Raw genomic sequence first — 18,618 nt, forward strand, 5'->3', positions numbered from 1 at the left:
TGTCTAAGGCACAAATTATTACAAATATAGTATAAAATTACCTGCAGGCTGTGTGTATAAGGTGTATATGAAACATAAATGAATTTCATGTATGTACACGAACTTTGCTTGAGCCACAAAATTATTGAAAATATAGTATACAATTACCTGCAGGCTGTGTGTATAAGGTGTATATAACACATAAATACATTCTGTGTGTATATTGGGGTCGCATTCCCAAGATATTTCATTATGGTATGCAATTATTCCAAATTACGGAATATTCCGTTATCCAAAATACCCCTGGTCCCAAGCATTTTGGATATGGGAGACTCAACCTGTATCATCATTATCAATTTTATCTTTTGTTTATATGGGCACCACAACATGTCCTCTAACTGCAGCAGGATAATAAAGCTAAGAGGAGGAAGCAGTGTGTTCCCTGCATTATTACCCCTTACATAGCACCATAGTCACAGTGAGTGTGCCCCAGTGCAGAGTGCAAATAGAATTATCAGAGAACAGAACAGCAGCAGTCAACACAGGGAACAACCACCCTGAAACCACGTGAGTTCCCATCGGCTTGGCGCGGCCCCGCCCAGCAGCATCCTTACTCCTAGTCCCCGCCCTCGCCTGGTGACGTCACCTGACAACAGCCAATAAACGGCTGCCACACTCCGGCTCGGCCCGACCTCGGCTACTTCCGGCAGTTGCCTGGCGCTCTGGCTCTCCCCGGCTTCCCCTTCTCTCCTAGTCTCGGATCCGCCGCGCTGCTACTGAGAGCTCGGAGCTGCTCTTCCCCCGGCACTGACATGACGCGAGTACCCGTGTGCGGCCTCCTCCTCCTGGCCTTATCCGCCGCCGCCTGGGCTTCCGATGTCCTGGACCTCACGGACGATGACTTTGACAACGTCGTACCGCAGCACCAGCTCATGCTCGTCGAGTTCTTCGCTCCCTGGTGAGTAGCGCTCGGTGCTCCGTGACTGCCGGCTCCATAGGAGAGCGCTCCCTGACCCCGGGTGCAGCGCAGAGAGTGACCTCCAGTGCATTTAGCCGGGGCCCGGCCAGCGTGGGAGGCTGATGTGTAGTCATTGCAGCTGGGTGTGCATGGTGCTGCCTACTATAGCGCCGCATCTCATGGTGTCCTCTTGTGTCTGTTCTACACCTATAGGATACTGCTGTCATATTTAGCAACTATAAGGTTCTGCTGCAGCTATCTGCACCTGTGATACATAGAAAATATGTGTTTGTATATAGCTGCATTATGTATACCTGTGATGTGTGTGTGTGTATGTAGCTGCATTATGTATACCTGTGGGGTGTGTGTGTGTGTGTGTGTGTGTGTGTATGTAGCTGCATTATGTATACCTGTGATGTGTGTGTGTATGTATGTAGCTGCATTATGTATACCTGTGATGTGTGTGTGTATGTATGTAGCTGCATTATGTATACCTGTGATGTGTGTGTGTGTGTGTGTGTATGTATGTAGCTGCATTATGTATACCTGTGATGTGTGTGTGTGTGTGTGTATGTATGTAGCTGCATTATGTATACCTGTGATGTGTGTGTGTGTGTATGTATGTAGCTGCATTATGTATACCTGTGATGTGTGTGTATGTATGTAGCTGCATTATGTATACCTGTGATGTGTGTGTGTGTGTGTGTGTGTGTGTGTGTGTATGTATGTAGCTGCATTATGTATACCTGTGATGTGTGTGTGTGTGTGTGTGTGTGTGTGTATGTATGTAGCTGCATTATGTATACCTGTGATGTGTGTGTGTATGTATGTAGCTGCATTATGTATACCTGTGATGTGTGTGTGTGTGTATGTATGTAGCTGCATTATGTATACCTGTGATTGTGTGTGTGTGTGTGTGTGTGTGTATGTATGTAGCTGCATTATGTATACCTGTGATGTGTGTGTGTGTGTGTGTATGTATGTAGCTGCATTATGTATACCTGTGATGTGTGTGTGTATGTATGTAGCTGCATTATGTATACCTGTGATGTGTGTGTGTGTGTATGTATGTAGCTGCATTATGTATACCTGTGATGTGTGTGTGTGTGTATGTATGTAGCTGCATTATGTATACCTGTGATGTGTGTGTGTGTGTGTGTGTATGTATGTAGCTGCATTATGTTTACCTGTGATGTGTGTGTGTGTGTGTGTATGTATGTAGCTGCATTATGTATACCTGTGATGTGTGTGTGTGTGTGTGTGTGTGTATGTATGTAGCTGCATTATGTATACCTGTGATGTGTGTGTATGTATGTAGCTGCATTATGTATACCTGTGATGTGTGTGTGTATGTATGTATGTAGCTGCATTATGTATACCTGTGATGTGTGTGTGTATGTATGTAGCTGCATTATGTATACCTGTGGTACATGTAGTTATTGACCCCTCCAAGTATGACTTCGTATGGGGTATAGTTCAAAGTGTCAGTTCTGATGCATGGCAGTAGATATGACACCACTGTCCTGGTCAGACTTTGCCTCCCTTGCTCAGTGCTAGTGCAGTTTGAATATAGTGATTCTCCTTGTGCACACAGAGAACTGCATTTGGTGTAGCAATATCTGCAAGTTACTCTGTAGTGCTGCCTATGTATTTTGGTTTGTATTAATCCACTTGGAGGTGTGGCTTGCCAGGTTGGAGAAGTGTTTTTATGGACACTCAACCTCACCCCATATCACTAGTTTATGTTATCTGCCTTTTCCTGGCACCACTGATTCTTACCTTGTCAGATGCTACTCTCCTACTGTAGCAGACTTGCAAATATAAAATAAGTAGCTGGAATCTCTTTGGCTACTACAAATGGCAGGGCTCTACTGTAGGGTGATTGCCATATTTAGGTTGTATCATTACAGGTGGAAGTATAGTTTAGGTGTTTGTTTTTTAATCAGTGTTTTATTTAAACCTGCATTCGTTTTGTCTCATGATTGGGTTACTGACTGATAACTAAACTTTCATGTCTATGGTAACATGATGAAACCTATACTGAACATCTTTACCTTAATGACTCCCTGGACTTGTTTCATGTATACTAAATTGCAGTCTTGCTGAAACTCCTTTCATTTCTATAACCGAATGGTGAGGCTCACTGCTAATCATACTCTTTACCTGTTTATAAATGGTTTTTATTGGTATGTTTCACATTTGTCTAAAGATGCTTTGTCAGTGCCACAATGCTTCTTATTGTAGGGGCTTGTAGTTCTCCTGGGCCCTCCTCTCCTGTGCAGCATGTACTGAACTACCCTTCCCGTCTTCCCCAGCTCTGCTGTGCTCTGGGTGTCATGGGTGTGTTCTTGCTGTGGTGTCTGCTTCTCATTTGCTGTTAGGAACTTGGTGTTCTCATTCCATTGGCTCTGGTTACCTATATACTCTTCCCCTCTTGTATTAAGGATTTCCTCCTTCCACGCTTTCATTTTGTGTCCTTAAAGAGAAACTGGTTGTTGCAAAAAGACTGAATATATTTTAATTTCCTTGTTTTCACAATGTGGTCTTGAACAAAACAAACATGTCTGTCTAATAAATTAGTTGAATACGAAGGTTGCATTGATTGGTACATTAGTATTAAAGCTTTTCATTTCTATTCTTTAGCTCTAGGTTGTATTTTTAGGGATTGTTCATTTCTGCTCCCTTTGTATGCCATCAGAGGAGTGCCAGCTTTCTGTGGTGGTACTAATTGCTTTTCTTTGACATTCTGTAATGCAGGTGTGGCCACTGTAAGAAGCTTGCACCAGAGTATGAAGAAGCAGCCACAAAACTGAAGGGAACAGCCCCGTTGGCTAAGGTATGACCTGTGGCTGTCTCTTCCAGTCCATTAACACTACGGTCATGCTTGGTTTGGAACTTGGGTTGCCAAAGTATGACCTCCAAACAAAGTTTTATTAAGTAGTTGGTGTAATAGGGGTTAGGTTATTCACTCATACTGCAGAATGCAAATATGTAGAAGAAAATACAACCTGCAAACATCGTTGTGATGCTTGTCTTCATGCATTTGAACATTTAGGGGTCTATTTACTAAGCAATGTTAGGAGAGAGTGAAAAGTGATAAGGTGCCAGCCAATCAGCTCCCAATTGTCATTTTTCAAACACGGCCTGTGAGATGGTAGTTAGGAGCTGATTGGCTGGAAACACTGTTTAGTAAATAGACTCCTAAATCCTATTTTTTTTATTTATTTATTTTTCCGGGCAGTTAACCATCTTGTGTTCTGACTTTAAATATGTTAACAAGACATTATTGCCATCAGGTTGATTGTACAGCAAATTCCAAGACCTGCAACAAATTTGGTGTTAGCGGGTACCCTACCCTTAAAATCTTCAGGAACGGTGAAGATTCTGGAGCTTATGACGGGCCCAGGAGTGCTGGTAAGAACACCAGATAATTCAAAGTCTGTGTAGAAAGCAAACTCTTAAGGTGCGTACACACTGTACGATAAAAATGCACAATATTAACACTATCAATGATATCGTTAATTCCGTGCATTTTTTCGGTGCCTCCAACCCACGAACGACCTGCGATGTGCGGGCACGTATGGAAGATAAAGATATTGTCCATCGCCCATGCATGCCGGCCAACCTAGCTGATAACGACCAGGTTACTATAGGGACCTGCGATCGTTGCTCGCGGGTCGTTGGTGGTGTGCTGGATGAGCGATATCAATCATCCAGCACTCCGGGGAGGTACAGGTTGATTAGTCAGCTATATCGTTATCGCTGACTGATCGTACCGTGTGTACGCACCATTAGCCTCAAATTATACTTTGTATATGAAGCATGAATGTAAAATACAACCAGTCCCAAAATTGTCCCATAAGCCTGAACTCTATGGAACCGTGTTGGGCAGTTGTCCCAGTGCTATGTTCCTTATGTTTTAGTTCATATTCTTTTGTGCCCCATGATGGGTATAGGCTTATTCACATTTGCTGTTTTCTGTTTCTCTGATGGTAAAGCACCATAGTTTTCTGGCTTGTTTTATTGCCGAATACAATGTGGTGGTTTTATAAATGCTAATAATCCATTTAGGAAGTGGGTATGACCTTTGTCACCATAGCTGGAATTGCCAATACAGGCTGGTATTGTGGCGTTTCACCAGTTAGGACATGCTGTATTGGACATCACATGGTATGGATTCTGACAATGCAATGCTGTATTGTGTATAAACTGGCCTGATATATCCCATTTTACTGCAGTCTTTTATGCCAGCCTCACTGTAGACTCTAGGCTGCTATACACGTGTCTGCATAGCCAGCACGCTAGTTTGGCTGAGATTTGATGGAATTAAACTTATTTGCAGATATTTGGGTAACTTGGCTTTTCTGTTTAGTGTTAAACACTCTAGGGCACTGTATGTTACTGCAAAGCAACATTATATCGAGCCAATAGCCTTGCAAGGAAGGAAAACATTGACAAAATGTTATCTAGATAATTGGATGAACTCTTTAACGCTTTGGTGAATAATCAGTGGAGTACTTAAAATGTCTGGTCCTTCCCTTAGATGGAATTGTCAGTACTATTAAGAAACAGGCTGGACCTGCATCTGTGGATCTCCGATCTGTGGGGGAATTTGAGAAATTCATAGCTGATACCGATGCATCTGTTGTTGGTGAGTGAAATTTTCATTATGAGCTCTTGTTTTCTACTAGCACTTCATTTTATAGAGTTTCGATTGAAAGACATACTTGCGAATCAGTCCATGTTCTCTGTGTACAGGTTTCTTCCGTGATCTGTACGGCACAACTCATTCTGAGTATCTGAAGGCCGCCAACACCTTGAGGGAGAAGTACCGGTTTGCTCACACAGATGAATCTGAGCTGGTGAACAAATACGATTCCAATGGGGAGTAAGTATATGGTGTCCTTCACTGCTAGACGTGGTAGCATGAACTTAGAATGTAGTCAATCATGGTGGAAGTGTGGGACCGAGAATTAAAGTGTTCTGTGGTTTTTGTTTTAGGGGTGTTGTCGTGTTCCGTCCACTTCGTCTGGCAAGCAAATTTGAGGATAGCTCTGTTACATTCCCTGCTGATGAAAAAATCACTTCTCACAAAATTAAGACCTTTATCCAGGATAACTTGTGAGTAATGCTTCAAGCATATGTATATATTTCTGATATGCTATAAAGGTGCAGTGCTGCTGATCTTTATTCAGTGCCTGTCCATCCTGTAAAAGAGAATGTACACTGGCTGCTGTGCAATGATTTGGGTTGTGATCCTGGAAACAGTCCAACTGATTCTGCTAATATTTATCAATCCTGATGAGCAAAAGACTTGGGGCCATATTCAATTAGCCTGCGAAAATGGATGACGTCATTTTTGCCTGTTTCACTTATCCCCATATTCAATTACAAAGACTTCTCGCAGGTGCAAAAGGTCTTTGTTAAAAAACGGGGCTACACTGTTTAGGTGGCGAAAAAAGTGCAGAATTGGGGTGCAGAATAATAAATGGCCTGCAGCCTTTGGAATGTCCCATTAATGTAATCTGTAAAAAAAAAAAAAAGGTAAAGGTTCCTCAGGATACCCCAAAAAAGTACTTTAATTTTGGGTGCAAAAAAAATATTTGGTGACAAACGTATAAACTAGCAAAATTGATTTCAGAGGGGTTCCCAATTATGCGGCAGGTGTTTTCTAGAATGCAGGTGGATTTTTGAAGAATTAAAAAAAAAAAAAAAAAAAATCACTTAAGGGGCTTAAATATGCTTGCACCCATTTTCCTGTACCCCAAATTTGATGGGCATAGTTTAAAAAAAAAATATTTGGTGACAAACGTATAAACTAGCAAAATTGATTTCAGAGGGGTTCCCAATTATGCGGCAGGTGTTTTCTAGAATGCAGGTGGATTTTTGAAGAATTAAAAAAAAAAAAAAAAAAAATCACTTAAGGGGCTTAAATATGCTTGCACCCATTTTCCTGTACCCCAAATTTGATGGGCATAGTTTAAAAAAAAAAAAAGGATTAATGCTACTCTTCACAGGCGCAGCTATTTACAAACCCTGAATACCTTCAGCAGGCCTAATCAGGGGTACCCGTAGTGATCCCCCATGTCAGACCATCTTTTGGGGGGTGACAGGCTGATTTCCCCTAAACTGACAGGACTTTACGAAGCTTACCTTTCCGCCGGATCCTAATTGAATACGGGGATAAGCGGACACGCGCCCAATACTTTATCCCTAAAAAAATGGCAATGATGGCTAAAAGTCCGACCTTGGTCTTTTCGCCTCAAATCGAATATGGCCCTTAACTTTAAATCCCTGTTGTGGCTTAAAATCTAGGTTGTCTTTTTCTCTTTTAGAACAAAAAGCAAAGCAATAAGCTATTGGCTGTAGAAGACTAACAATATTATAACTTGATAATTCTACTACTAAATTATCCTGGTTTGCACTTATGATATATCGGGGTACTTTAGGCAAGGCCGCACAAATGTAACATACCTTCAATATACAAGGCCTGAATAGTAATGAGACTACCTGTTTTTCTGTCCCGTAAGTAGGCAACACTATGATGGTTATTGTGAAGCTCATACATTGATGTGTCTGAACCTGTGGTTGGACTGCCTTAGTCTGTTTGGTCACAGCGAGTGGAAGGTCTTCATAAGTTTCATCATGGCGGATGAGGATGATCTGTCAGAGATTACATCAGATGTGTGGCTGAATTTTGTGTCAAACTTGGAAAAAGCGTAAATGGAGGGCAGGGTGCTTTCTGCCCTTCAGAAATAGGACCGGGTGTGGCGCCCCACTGAAACAGCCTAGCGGGAACGACTGCCTAAGCGCGTTCTGGAGGACCATCCACTGTGGTTAGATGTCAATATTGCCAAAGCTGCGGAGATGTTGCAAAATGACAGGTTAACTTTGCGCAAGCGGACGGCTTCACTTAGCATCTCATTCTAATGCTTTCAGCATATTGTGACAAAGGGGTTGAAAATGCATAGCTTGTGTGCCAGGTGGGTACCCAGAAATCTCACAGAAGAGCAGAAGTGACGACGAGTTGAATCTTGTAAGAACACAATGTCAGAGGATACCCGATTTGCTGACAGATTGTGATCGGAATCCAAACAGTCCAGTGTATGAAAACGTATGAATTTTCCTATGATGAAAAATTCCATGTGATTCCTTTGGTGTGTAGATTCATGCTTCTGCTGTTCTTTGAGGTGCACGGTATGATCCTACAGCACTGGGTTCCCCTTGGATAGACCACTAATGGTGACTTCTATGCTAATGTCCTAAAGACCCATTTGCATGGAGCCATGAGGAAAAAAAGGATCACATTTGCTGAAGAAAGTGTTTTTTGCTCCAAGACCATGCCTGACCACATGTTGCTGCTATTTCATTGGCAGCACTGACTGATATTAATGGGACAGCGCTGGAACACCCTCCATATAGCCCAGACTTGGTGCCCTATGGTTTCTAGGCATTCCAAACCCTTAAACTGTGCAGAAGTTTTCAACAGATGAAGTGAAATATTCCACAGCTGCAACACGAACGGTGATGTCACAAATCAGTCTAGTGCACGTCGCATTGAAACGCTGCAAAAAATGTATTGAATGTGAAGGATGCTACTTTGAAAAGTGTTCAGATCCTGTGGAGTCGTCTGATTCTGAATAAAAAATCAGTCTCATTACTTTCAATCAGCCCTTGTACAATAGCTTCAGTTACATTTAGTGGTTAAACTTAAAACTAATCTTTCCCTTTATAATTCATGCAAAATATGATTCTACTAGTAAAGTTTCAGATTATCTAAAAGTGGTGTCTGATATGTATCTGACGAAAATAAGTGCCTGTTTGTCACACTTGTGCTCATGTGCTGAATTACCTATAAAGTTAATTTACTAAACTTAAAATCTATGAATGTCTCAACAGCCTACTTTCTGGAAAGCCCAGTTTGTGTATCACTAGTCTGTGCGGTTACATTTATAAATGACGGAGTTGTTAAGTGTCAGGCTCCATGTTAAATATGCTAGCAGAATTGCCTCTAGCACCTCCCTGCATACTGTTAATCACTGCTTTTTCTGATTTGGGCATTTTATAATATATATAGTCTAAAAAAAAAAAAGTGTCAAGAATAGTTTGACAAACTGATTCCTGCATTGCTTGAATGTTCTTGCTGCTTAAATCAATGCAAGATTGTTATAAGGCTGCTTACCTGAAATATCGAAAGATATGCCCAGCCTCTGACATTATTGGGGCCCTGGAAATTGTTGGTAATGCTACAGCTTGCAGTCCTGTTACACTATATGCTACTCAGCCCTGTGATTTATGTGCACAAATATGTAGATTTGTTTGGAAACTAAGGGTGTAGTAGCATGCCATTCTGCTTAGGTTTGTGTAGCTGTTAATTTGGTATAAAATCATACTGTACAGTCTACTTATTTGTGTCATGTATATATGTAAAACATCCCCCAGATGGTGTCTAAATGGTGTACTTCCTTTTCATGTCTAAACTTGGTAGGTCAAGTTTTTCCCTCTACTCTAAAACCAGAGTAACTCTCATTGGTCCCGGCAACACACCATCCTATTGGGGGGGATGTTCAATTAGCTGCTGGGGTTTACCCTGCGACGAATTGCCAGCCAAAACCCCTGCAGTGCAGGGAAAAGCTATTCAATAAAGTAACTTTTTTTTTTTTTTTTTTTTTTTGTGTCCTGCGCCAAAAAAAATCAGGACTCACGTGCGGAAACACTGATTTTGCATAAACATTGGGCTTTTCCCTGCGCGTGAGCCTGATTTGGTGGTTTTTACAGATTTTACCTTGCACCTCCATGAGCTGCAAGGTAAAGTCTGACTGCGGAGATTTGCAAGTGAGTAAACCCTGCTAATTGAATAGGTTTGGCAATTAGCTGCAGGGTTTAATTGAATATGCTCTCCAGCTCACTGCAGCAATGTCAACAAAAAATACTTAAATCCTACATGATAGAGATTCAGAGGTATTAGTTACATACATTTGCAAATGTATGAATAAGCGCCAGGCCATTGTCAAGGCTCCTCTATACTGGCGTCCCTAACATTAAGGGGTTCATGTCTGAGCATCAAGGTACCCAAAAAAATTCTGGCATCCCAACAAGGTTAGGATGCAGACTCCTGTTAAGTATCCTAACCCTCCTCCTAACACCACTACTTAATGTTTGGATGCCGGGTTTCTGACTGGTGTCATGATTATAACGCCGGCATACAGACAGCCAGGATTTAAACTACACCCGGAGGTATTAACTAGCCTGTTTTCCTCTCCCCTTGCCTGATAAGAGGGATAGAAATAAAATAATGATAGCAATTCTTCCATTTTGAGCACAACACTTCTGGTTCCCAGTAACTTGGGAGATTCAGGAGAAACCATAGAATTTACTTCCTTGACCACACCAGTTGCTTTGGTCTCAGTTCTTTAATCCATGTGTTCATTAACTAAACTAAATGGTATGGAAATTGTGTGTAAATTGCACAGTTGAGTCTCTAACCAAAATAATCTTGTATGCATGATGTCAAGCTAAAATAAATCTAGTGAAAGCTACCATTCCAAATATCCTTAATTTGAAATGTGGTCATAATGTACCAGAAATATGAAAAGCCCTGTCTGCTGGAGATTGGCAAAGGCAGCTCAGCTCTCTGATGGGACTCTTGTCCATTCTGCTGCCTTGTAGAAGGTAGTTTAGCCATACTTTCTCTAATGCTTAACATTTGGATATCTTTGACTGTTTTGAAGAGTTTGTTCTCCATCCAGCCACATAAAGCATTTGTTTATGTGGGTTATGTTTCTTTTATTTGTCCTTTTTTGTTTTATTTCATGGGTACATCCCTTTTGTAAGGGCTTCCATGGAGTACTGAAGTAGCTGACTAAAATGACATTGACCAGGGCTGTAGCTAGGGTAGTGTGGCCGGTGCCATCGCACAGGTCAGGGGGCGCTGTTTGGGCCTGTTTATTATCAATCTCACTTGTAGCCTCCTCTTTCATCCCCAGCATCTCCTGGCCTCTTATGTCTTCCCTGGCCCTTCGCCATGAATCCATGGCCCTTTTTTGGGTGCATTATGTCCCTTTGAAAAATGAGGGGGTGCCAATGCTCTTTCTGGCACAGGGCACCAAAAAGTCTAGTAACGGCTCTGACATTGACATTCCTTAACTTCTAAGAACTGCATGGCGTCCTGTGTTTCCCACTAGTGTTTCAGACAGCTTAGGAAGTCACTGAAAGACAGGCAGAAGAGCTGCATTATATACCTTCTGGGGGGCGTTTACAATCTTGATCTCTCTAGTAAGGAATGTTCCCAATTATGTGTAATATTGTGTCATTGCTACCCTAAACTGAATATATTTGACCTTGTTTTATAATATTTTTCTATAACTTTTTTTTTTCCCCCATGTAGATTTGGACTCTGCCCTCACATGACAGAAGACAACAGAGAATTGATACAAGGAAAGGATTTGCTTGTAGCCTATTATGATGTGGATTATGAGAAGAATCCCAAGGGCTCAAACTATTGGAGAAATAGGTAAACTGCATTTTCCATATCTGTAATGTGTAGGGCACAAGTCTCCCACATGCTCAGCTATTTATTGTGAGTGTAAGCAGGCGCTGCTTACAATTGTTCTGGCATCTAATGGGTTTTAAACTTCAATCTTTAAGTACTTGTTTCCTCCATATCCTGGGACTCCATAGATCCTGATTTGTAAAGTGCTGCATGACTGGGTTACAGTTGTGGTTAAGCTCTCCCCTCCTCCCAATAATGGTGTATTACGGGCAGTAAATAAAGTAGTAAGCCTTTTTTTTTGTTTTGTTTTTTCTTGTTCCCTGATAAGGATTGAGATTGTGTTTTTGGAACACGCTACTATTTACATACAGGGAATAGGCACATGTTGAGTAGATTACAAATGTTAGTCAGGTCAGATTGATAAATCTGTGCTAGTGTGGGAACCCTAGTGAAGGTAATTATCTATGAGCAAATGATTTGCCCATTTTAACCATTGAATTGCCAGGTAAAGGGAACCATTGTCTTCTCACTGGGAGCAGCATGGTTTGTTGCTAGTATGGAAAGCTCTAATCTTCTGATAGACGAGTGACTAACTATTGGGACAAGTGATACTGGTCACTCAATCGCATGTGATTGAGTTTTTAAAATGCTACTTCCAATCTTCACACCAGCAGTGGATGATCTGCGTCTAAGCTATAACATCTGTGACACTGTTCAGCTGTTTGTACCTTGAAGTAAAGCTACAGAGGGCTTTATGACCCATGAAAGGCTTGCCATAATATCCTTTTAATCCAGGAGACTAATTATGCAGGTTCTATGGCTGGCTAAATTCAAGCCTGGATATCATCTGGTTTTAATCAGCCACAGAACCTGTATAATTTATACTTCCGGATTAAAGGAATTTTATGGCAAGCCTACCCATGAATAATGTACAATTGTTGAATCTCTTTGGGGGAACAGATCTTGGTACACCATGCCTAAACGACTTGTACCTGGCACTTCATTTTTTTTTTTTTTCATTGAACCAGTTGGCAATACCTCACTGAAGTCTAAGGAGATTCTTGATAGTAACCAAGCATCACACACCCATGCCTCTGTCCCTTCAAAAAATAAATATCCTGCTATAAATCTAGAGGTTGAATGGAAAAATAAATGAGACTGTCTTTAGTAAAGCTTTGTTTGAACTCTTCAGATAGAGCAGGCATCTCTAGCTGGTTAGTCATCATTCTTTAAAGATGGATTTGATACTTTGGTGTACAGATGGTAATGGTTAAATGGTGTGGGCAGACAGAACTCTGACATTGAGACTTGTGGTATAATTGACCACCTATGTCAGGGGTGGGCAATATGCTGCCCTCCACATCGCAGCATGCCTTGTAACAGTTTTAGCCTGGCCAAATAGGGAAGCTGGCAGAGCATGCTGGGATGTGTAGTGCTACAACAGCTGGGGGGCTGCTTATTGCCCACCCTTGACTGATGTGATCCAACCATTTTCCAGACTGATTGCGCCCCTCTCTCTCCATGTCCCTTAAGTGCCAATTAGACATACCCTGTAGCCAGAGCATTTTACCTGACATGGAGAATATCTTCACAATGGTCCTTGGAGTACTACTCCCTATATGGGAGGCAACATAATGTGCAGGTAGGCACATCTGTGATGTATGCGCTTGGGACTGCACTGCTAGGGTGTAGATGGAAGGTATGTAATCATGGCCAGTCTGGATCAGTCTCTGGCCAGAGCTAGTGTTGCCGGATCTTTTTTTTTTTTCTCTCTGGTCTGTTACCTGCCCAAATCCCAGGTAACAGCTCTGAAGACATAGGTGTATGTGAGCAGAGAGCTTGCCATTGGTCATTGAAGATTTCAGCTGTGAGCTTATGAAGTCTACCTTTAATTCTGCTTTCAGAGTAATGATGGTTGCAAAGAAGTTCGTGGATGCTGGACAAAAGCTGAATTATGCTGTTGCAAACCGCAAAGCCTTTGCCCATGAAGTGACAGAGCTTGGTTTGGATTCCAGTGCTGGTGACATTCCTGTTGTTGGGATTAAAACTGCCAAGGGAGAGAAATATGTCATGCAAGAAGAGTTCTCGTAAGTATAAAGTTTCTACTCCTATTTTATTCCTCCCTGTGATTTCGGCCCCTACTTTCTCTTCATGTGTGTAAGGTGCACATGTCTTTTAAACTTAAATTATTTAAGTGTCTTTAAGGGTATTATCATAATTGCATATATACATATGATGGGTAGTGTTAGGGCTCAGATGGTCTTATTGTTAGTATTACAACTGCAACAAGTGCCTTAAATTCCAGTATTGTATTTCTGTCCCATCAGTCGTGATGGAAAAGCATTGGAGCGCTTCCTTCAAGAATACTTTGCTGGTAATGTAAAGAGGTACCTGAAGTCTGAACCTGTTCCACAAGACAATGATGGCCCAGTCAAGGTAAGAGCAATGTGTCCAGCACAGGAAGTGTTTATATAAACTTGTGATCTTTGAATAGTTGCAATAATATGTATCTTGAAGGTGACCTACTCTTGCTCCAGCACCTCCTTGCAGTTTTACCTTCTACCTAAGGCTGTAGTGGCCAGTTTCTAGATCCTGTGGAGGATATTCGATTACCTGTGATGTGCAGCTGGTTTTCCTGTGTGCACCTATTGTGTGAAATCTACACTGTTGGTAGTTGCATTGATGATACCTCCACCTTGTGGCAATCACAGCAAATTGAATACCCTCCAAGTGTTTCTTCATTTTGGCGTTTCAGATAAAGCGCAGTGTTCAATTAATTTCGCCCTGCTCTGCTAGTGTTGGGTGTCTTACTCCGATAATGCTGATTAGTCACAATAAAATGTGACTAGGACGCACCAGGAGCGTGTGCTACTTAAGTTGACATGTGACACTTTTTTATATGTGCATGTGGCTGAGTCTATATACCGAACGTGGCGTGGAAAAGCCTCAGCCGCTGCATCATAGCAATTCATATGCTGATTCAGAGACTCACTTGTGCATCTGTGTACGACAGTCACACATCAAACTAATCCGCACGGGTTTGTGTCCTAGTCCCATTGTGACTAAAATGTATTTTTGGCGAGAATGACATGACAACTGCTTGGTGCTAGTGTCACACAGGACCAACGAGGGGGCTGCTGCAAAGATGTGAGGACACCACTGTAGCTTCATAGTAGCACTGTTATAGCTGCATTCATATTCAGTCTCTATAGTGGGAAAAGGAGTATAAATGGGGGTATAAAAACACAGGTGTGAATAAAGGTGGGTGTACACCTATAGGAAGAAGTGATGTGGAGAAACCGAGAGGAGGAGGGGGGGTGGGGGGGAGAATCAAAACTATATTGGAATATAACCATACTTAGTGTGCCCCCTTCTATAGAGTAAGTTTTTCCTCTTTTAATACTTTTGTGGTTATGATTCTTGGGTGAATAACACGATTTCTGTGAAGACCATCTAGCTCATGTGCTTACACTCCCGCTGACCCCCTACCCTGAGACTCCAATGGTGTAAGAACTAAGCTCACTAACGCTGTGAGATCGGCTCACACAGTGCTAATAACTAATGTTGCTTCAGCCATGTTTAGAGACCCGGTGGTTACCAATAGGGAACAGACTTTGTAGATATGTACAGGCCTACAAACGTGTTGCAGTATCGGATACCTCTGTATGCTCTTATTTCTCATTAGGTTGTTGTAGCTGAAAACTTTGACGATCTCGTAAATGATGACAGCAAAGATGTTCTAATTGAGTTCTATGCTCCTTGGTGTGGACACTGTAAAAACTTGGAGCCTAAATACAAAGAGCTTGGAGAGAAGGTATGACCCAACTGTGTGACTGTTACTAAATAATGGTTGTGGGCTGCAGTTATCTGATCAGTGCAGTCCTATGTAAAGAGACCCACACACCTTCATATGACACAAGCAGTGTTCATGCTGACCTTTCTTTGTGTTTTTTTTTTTTCTTTAATTAGCTGGCTAATGATGGAAACATTGTAATTGCCAAGATGGATGCCACAGCCAATGATGTACCTTCCCCCTATGAAGTCAGAGGGTAAGTAACACATTACCTTACAGCTTGTGGGGTTTGTCTTTACATTCTGTGACCAAAGTAAATAACTTTCCCCTGTTACTGTCTGAGTATAAGAGGGGGGGAGGGAAGAGTCACTTAGCGGCGATAAAGTGAAAACTTGTCTCACGCAGTTTTCGCGCTTGTCGTGCAATAATTCCACTTATTGCGATGCTTGCTGCCTTTACCCGCAATAAGTGGAGGTGAAAAATGGGAGACCTGGCAGTACCCCAAAAAGGCAGTGTTATAGGATAACCGTATAGTAGAGTATTAGCGGCCCTAATAAGTTTATGGGGTTCTTAAATGCATAAAATGGCTATTTGACACAGTTAATCTAAAACAGGTAAATAGAAAGTAAGTGTCCTATTTAAATTTGGAAGGGGGGGGGTGCATAAAATGCCTAAAGTATATATTTGTCATTTAAACAACCCGCAAAATACGCCTCTTACAACCCACCAGCAATCGTAAAAATCTGTCCCATTCATAGAGCACACCCATATACCTATCCCCCTATCTCAATTGACCCATTTTTCTGCACTTTCACCCCAAAATGACATGTCATTATTGGCCAAATTAAGCTAATTAAAAAGTTTTGCCTAATTGATCATTAAGGAGGGTGTCCTAGCGATTCTGACCAGTCCTGACATTTTTAACTTAAAATAAGGCTTTTCACTTGCTCAGGAGGTGGTGAAAAGTTTGCTAAAATGCTATGGAAAATTTGCACCTGCAAAAACCGGGGGTAATAGTGGTGTGATGAGTATTGGCACGATAAGCCCTTTTTATTAAAAAAAAAAAAAAAAAAAGCCGCAAATTGATTTTATTAAACCTGTTTAACCCTGAATGCTGCAGAAGGTCACATGGGCTGTATTGCAGACTAATATCTCAATGTATGCCCACAATATCTGCAGGGTGACAGGCTGCCAGATAAAAGGTCTATTGGTCTGACAGGCATTATTCATCTGGCAACCTGTCACCCTGCAGTTATTGCGGGCATACACTGAGATCTGTGTATTGGGCATACACTGCCTGATGCGGCCGACATTTAACATACAAAAATATTGCATCGGGCGAGCGTGCTGGATAATCTGGCATGCCTGACAGATCGATATTTTACACTCAGTTGGCCGCGCACACAGTGCAATTATTGGAAATCTGCTGATATCTGGCAGATTGCCTTGATAATTGTGTAGTGTATGCCGGGCAGTAGTCATTATTATAATTTTTTTGTTTATCTATTACACAGGTTCTCAAATGCTTTCCTCAGGACCTCAAACAGTGCATGTTTTCCAGGTCTACTCACAGAATCACAAGTTAAATAATTAGCTCCACCTGTGAATATTTTAAAATGTTTGAGTAATGACTTTTCCTGTGCACCTGCTGGGTGACCTGGAAGATGTTACCTGTGTGGGGTCCTGAGGACCGAGTTTGAGAACCACTGATCTATTACATTGCTGCTTATTGGTATAGCAGTGGATGATCTATTAACACTTCTTTGTTCCAGATTTCCAACCATCTACTTTTCTCCAGCTGGAAACAAGCAAAGTCCAAAGAGATATGAGGTGAGTAATTCAGAATCTGTCGTTTACCAAACTTCTTGGATGTAGGTTACGGTTTTAAAGGAATGGTTAAACCTAGTGCAGTGTGATCACTGGGGTGTAGCTAGTGAATGATTTTCTCGTTGTGCCATGGCTTGTGAGAATTGTAGTGTGGGTGTTGACAGCACATACAATTACAGCTGTATGAGGGTGTAGTGCCTAACACATTAAAAATGTCTATCTGTGGATTCTTTCTTGAAACTACTGGATGCCAGTATCAATGTATTTTACATAGGCTTAAACTCCTAATTTCTTTGTATATGTTCAATGGCAGTAGAGGTTTATTGGCAGTGTCTCGGGAAATGTAACATTTGGCAATATCATAGCCACATATGGGACAAGCTAGGCCCTCAGTAATACAGTAGACTTATAATAAACTCACACCTGGCCAGAATGTACTACAGTTTTCAAAACCTGACTTCTGTATTTCGTTTGTCCCAGGGTGGCAGAGAGGTCAATGACTTCCTCAGCTACTTGAAGAAAGAGGCTACAAATCCTCCAATTGTTAAAGAAGATGAAAAACCCAAAAAGAAGAAGAAAGAAGAATTGTAAATGAGATTATCTTGTGACCGTGGTTGTTCCTGCATGGTGGGGTTGTCATCCTGACTTTACTGGGAACACAAGTTTGCTGGACACTGAAGCTATTCCTTTTATTTGTTTTTCTTCCCTTTACTGGAGGGGGATTGGCAGTTGATTAGAGATTTCTTAGATGCACTGTTGGAAACATCCAAGGACCTGTGAATATCTGAGGCTTGTTCAGGGGGGGGCACCACTTTTCCATCTTGGTTGGGAGGGAAAGGGAGGGGGGCTGTAAATTACTATTTTTGTTTTACTTTTTTTGTACATTTGAAACCAATTCGACAATAAACACCCCCTACCCTTACATGTGTCCGGCTGCTACTGTTGCTCTTTGGTTAAGTCATTTGTACCACAGCAAGTACTATAGTTCTAACGTGAAAAGGATAGAGGCTAGAAATTCAGATTGAAGGACTTGGTATATTACTGAATGGTTCTACCAAATATTAACTTTCATATGTAAATTTAAGGCTAATGATATGTGTAATCTTTTTAAGCTATACAGTGTAGTAATTGTCCTGTGTACTAGTATACCAGTGAAATTGGATGGAATCTGGTCTGCTAAACCAAAGCTGGGGGAGCACACTGGAGTGTTGGGCTAATTTGCCATTTCGTAACGTCAAAGCTCCTATGTGGCTTGGTGTACGAGTGATTGTGTTATTGCCGTTGCCAGGTTTTATGTGCTGCACATCAAACCTAGCGATGACACTAGTGACCTGTGGTATGCTAATGAAGAACAGAACAGTAATCGTTCCGCCCTTCATTACCACTTTATACTGTGTATGGGCAATCCCCACTCAAGGGCATTTGATGCGATTGGCATTTGCTCCAAAATCTGAACAGTGTACCAACCTTAAGGCTTCCAAAAAGCACTGGCTCCTGTTATATTGGATATCTCCCTAATACAAACACCTCTAAACTTTAGCCTAATACAAAGGTTCCGCAACAGTTCAT

General features: G+C 41.6%; 1 protein-coding gene across 1 annotated transcript; it reads left to right on the forward strand.

Annotated features, from left to right (window-relative positions):
* The first annotated feature begins 656 nt into the window (after window positions 1–656).
* PDIA3 (protein disulfide isomerase family A member 3) lies at window positions 657–17,971 on the forward strand. Its single transcript, XM_088472890.1, has 13 exons — window positions 657–937; window positions 3,695–3,773; window positions 4,234–4,351; window positions 5,481–5,588; window positions 5,696–5,825; window positions 5,939–6,058; window positions 11,325–11,450; window positions 13,334–13,516; window positions 13,757–13,865; window positions 15,115–15,243; window positions 15,399–15,478; window positions 16,995–17,052; window positions 17,530–17,971. Exons 1-13 carry the CDS (start codon window positions 792–794, stop codon window positions 17,638–17,640), a joined length of 1,497 nt encoding a protein of 498 aa, XP_088329016.1. The 5' UTR covers window positions 657–791; the 3' UTR covers window positions 17,641–17,971.
* Window positions 17,972–18,618: the final 647 nt, after the last annotated feature.

This window comes from Taudactylus pleione, unplaced genomic scaffold (assembly GCF_031769625.1).
Source record: "Taudactylus pleione unplaced genomic scaffold, aTauple2 ptg000129l, whole genome shotgun sequence".
NCBI classification, from domain to species: Eukaryota; Metazoa; Chordata; class Amphibia; order Anura; family Myobatrachidae; genus Taudactylus; species Taudactylus pleione.

Excerpts from the sequence above, each read along its gene's own strand:
- PDIA3 (XM_088472890.1), top strand. The coding sequence starts at position 792 with ATGACGCGAGTACCCGTGTGCGGCCTCCTCCTCCTGGCCTTATCCGCC. Across the intron at positions 5,589-5,695 it reads TACCGATGCATCTGTTGTTG|GTTTCTTCCGTGATCTGTAC; the intron begins GTGAGTGAAATT and ends CTCTGTGTACAG. Across the intron at positions 11,451-13,333 it reads TCAAACTATTGGAGAAATAG|AGTAATGATGGTTGCAAAGA; the intron begins GTAAACTGCATT and ends TTCTGCTTTCAG.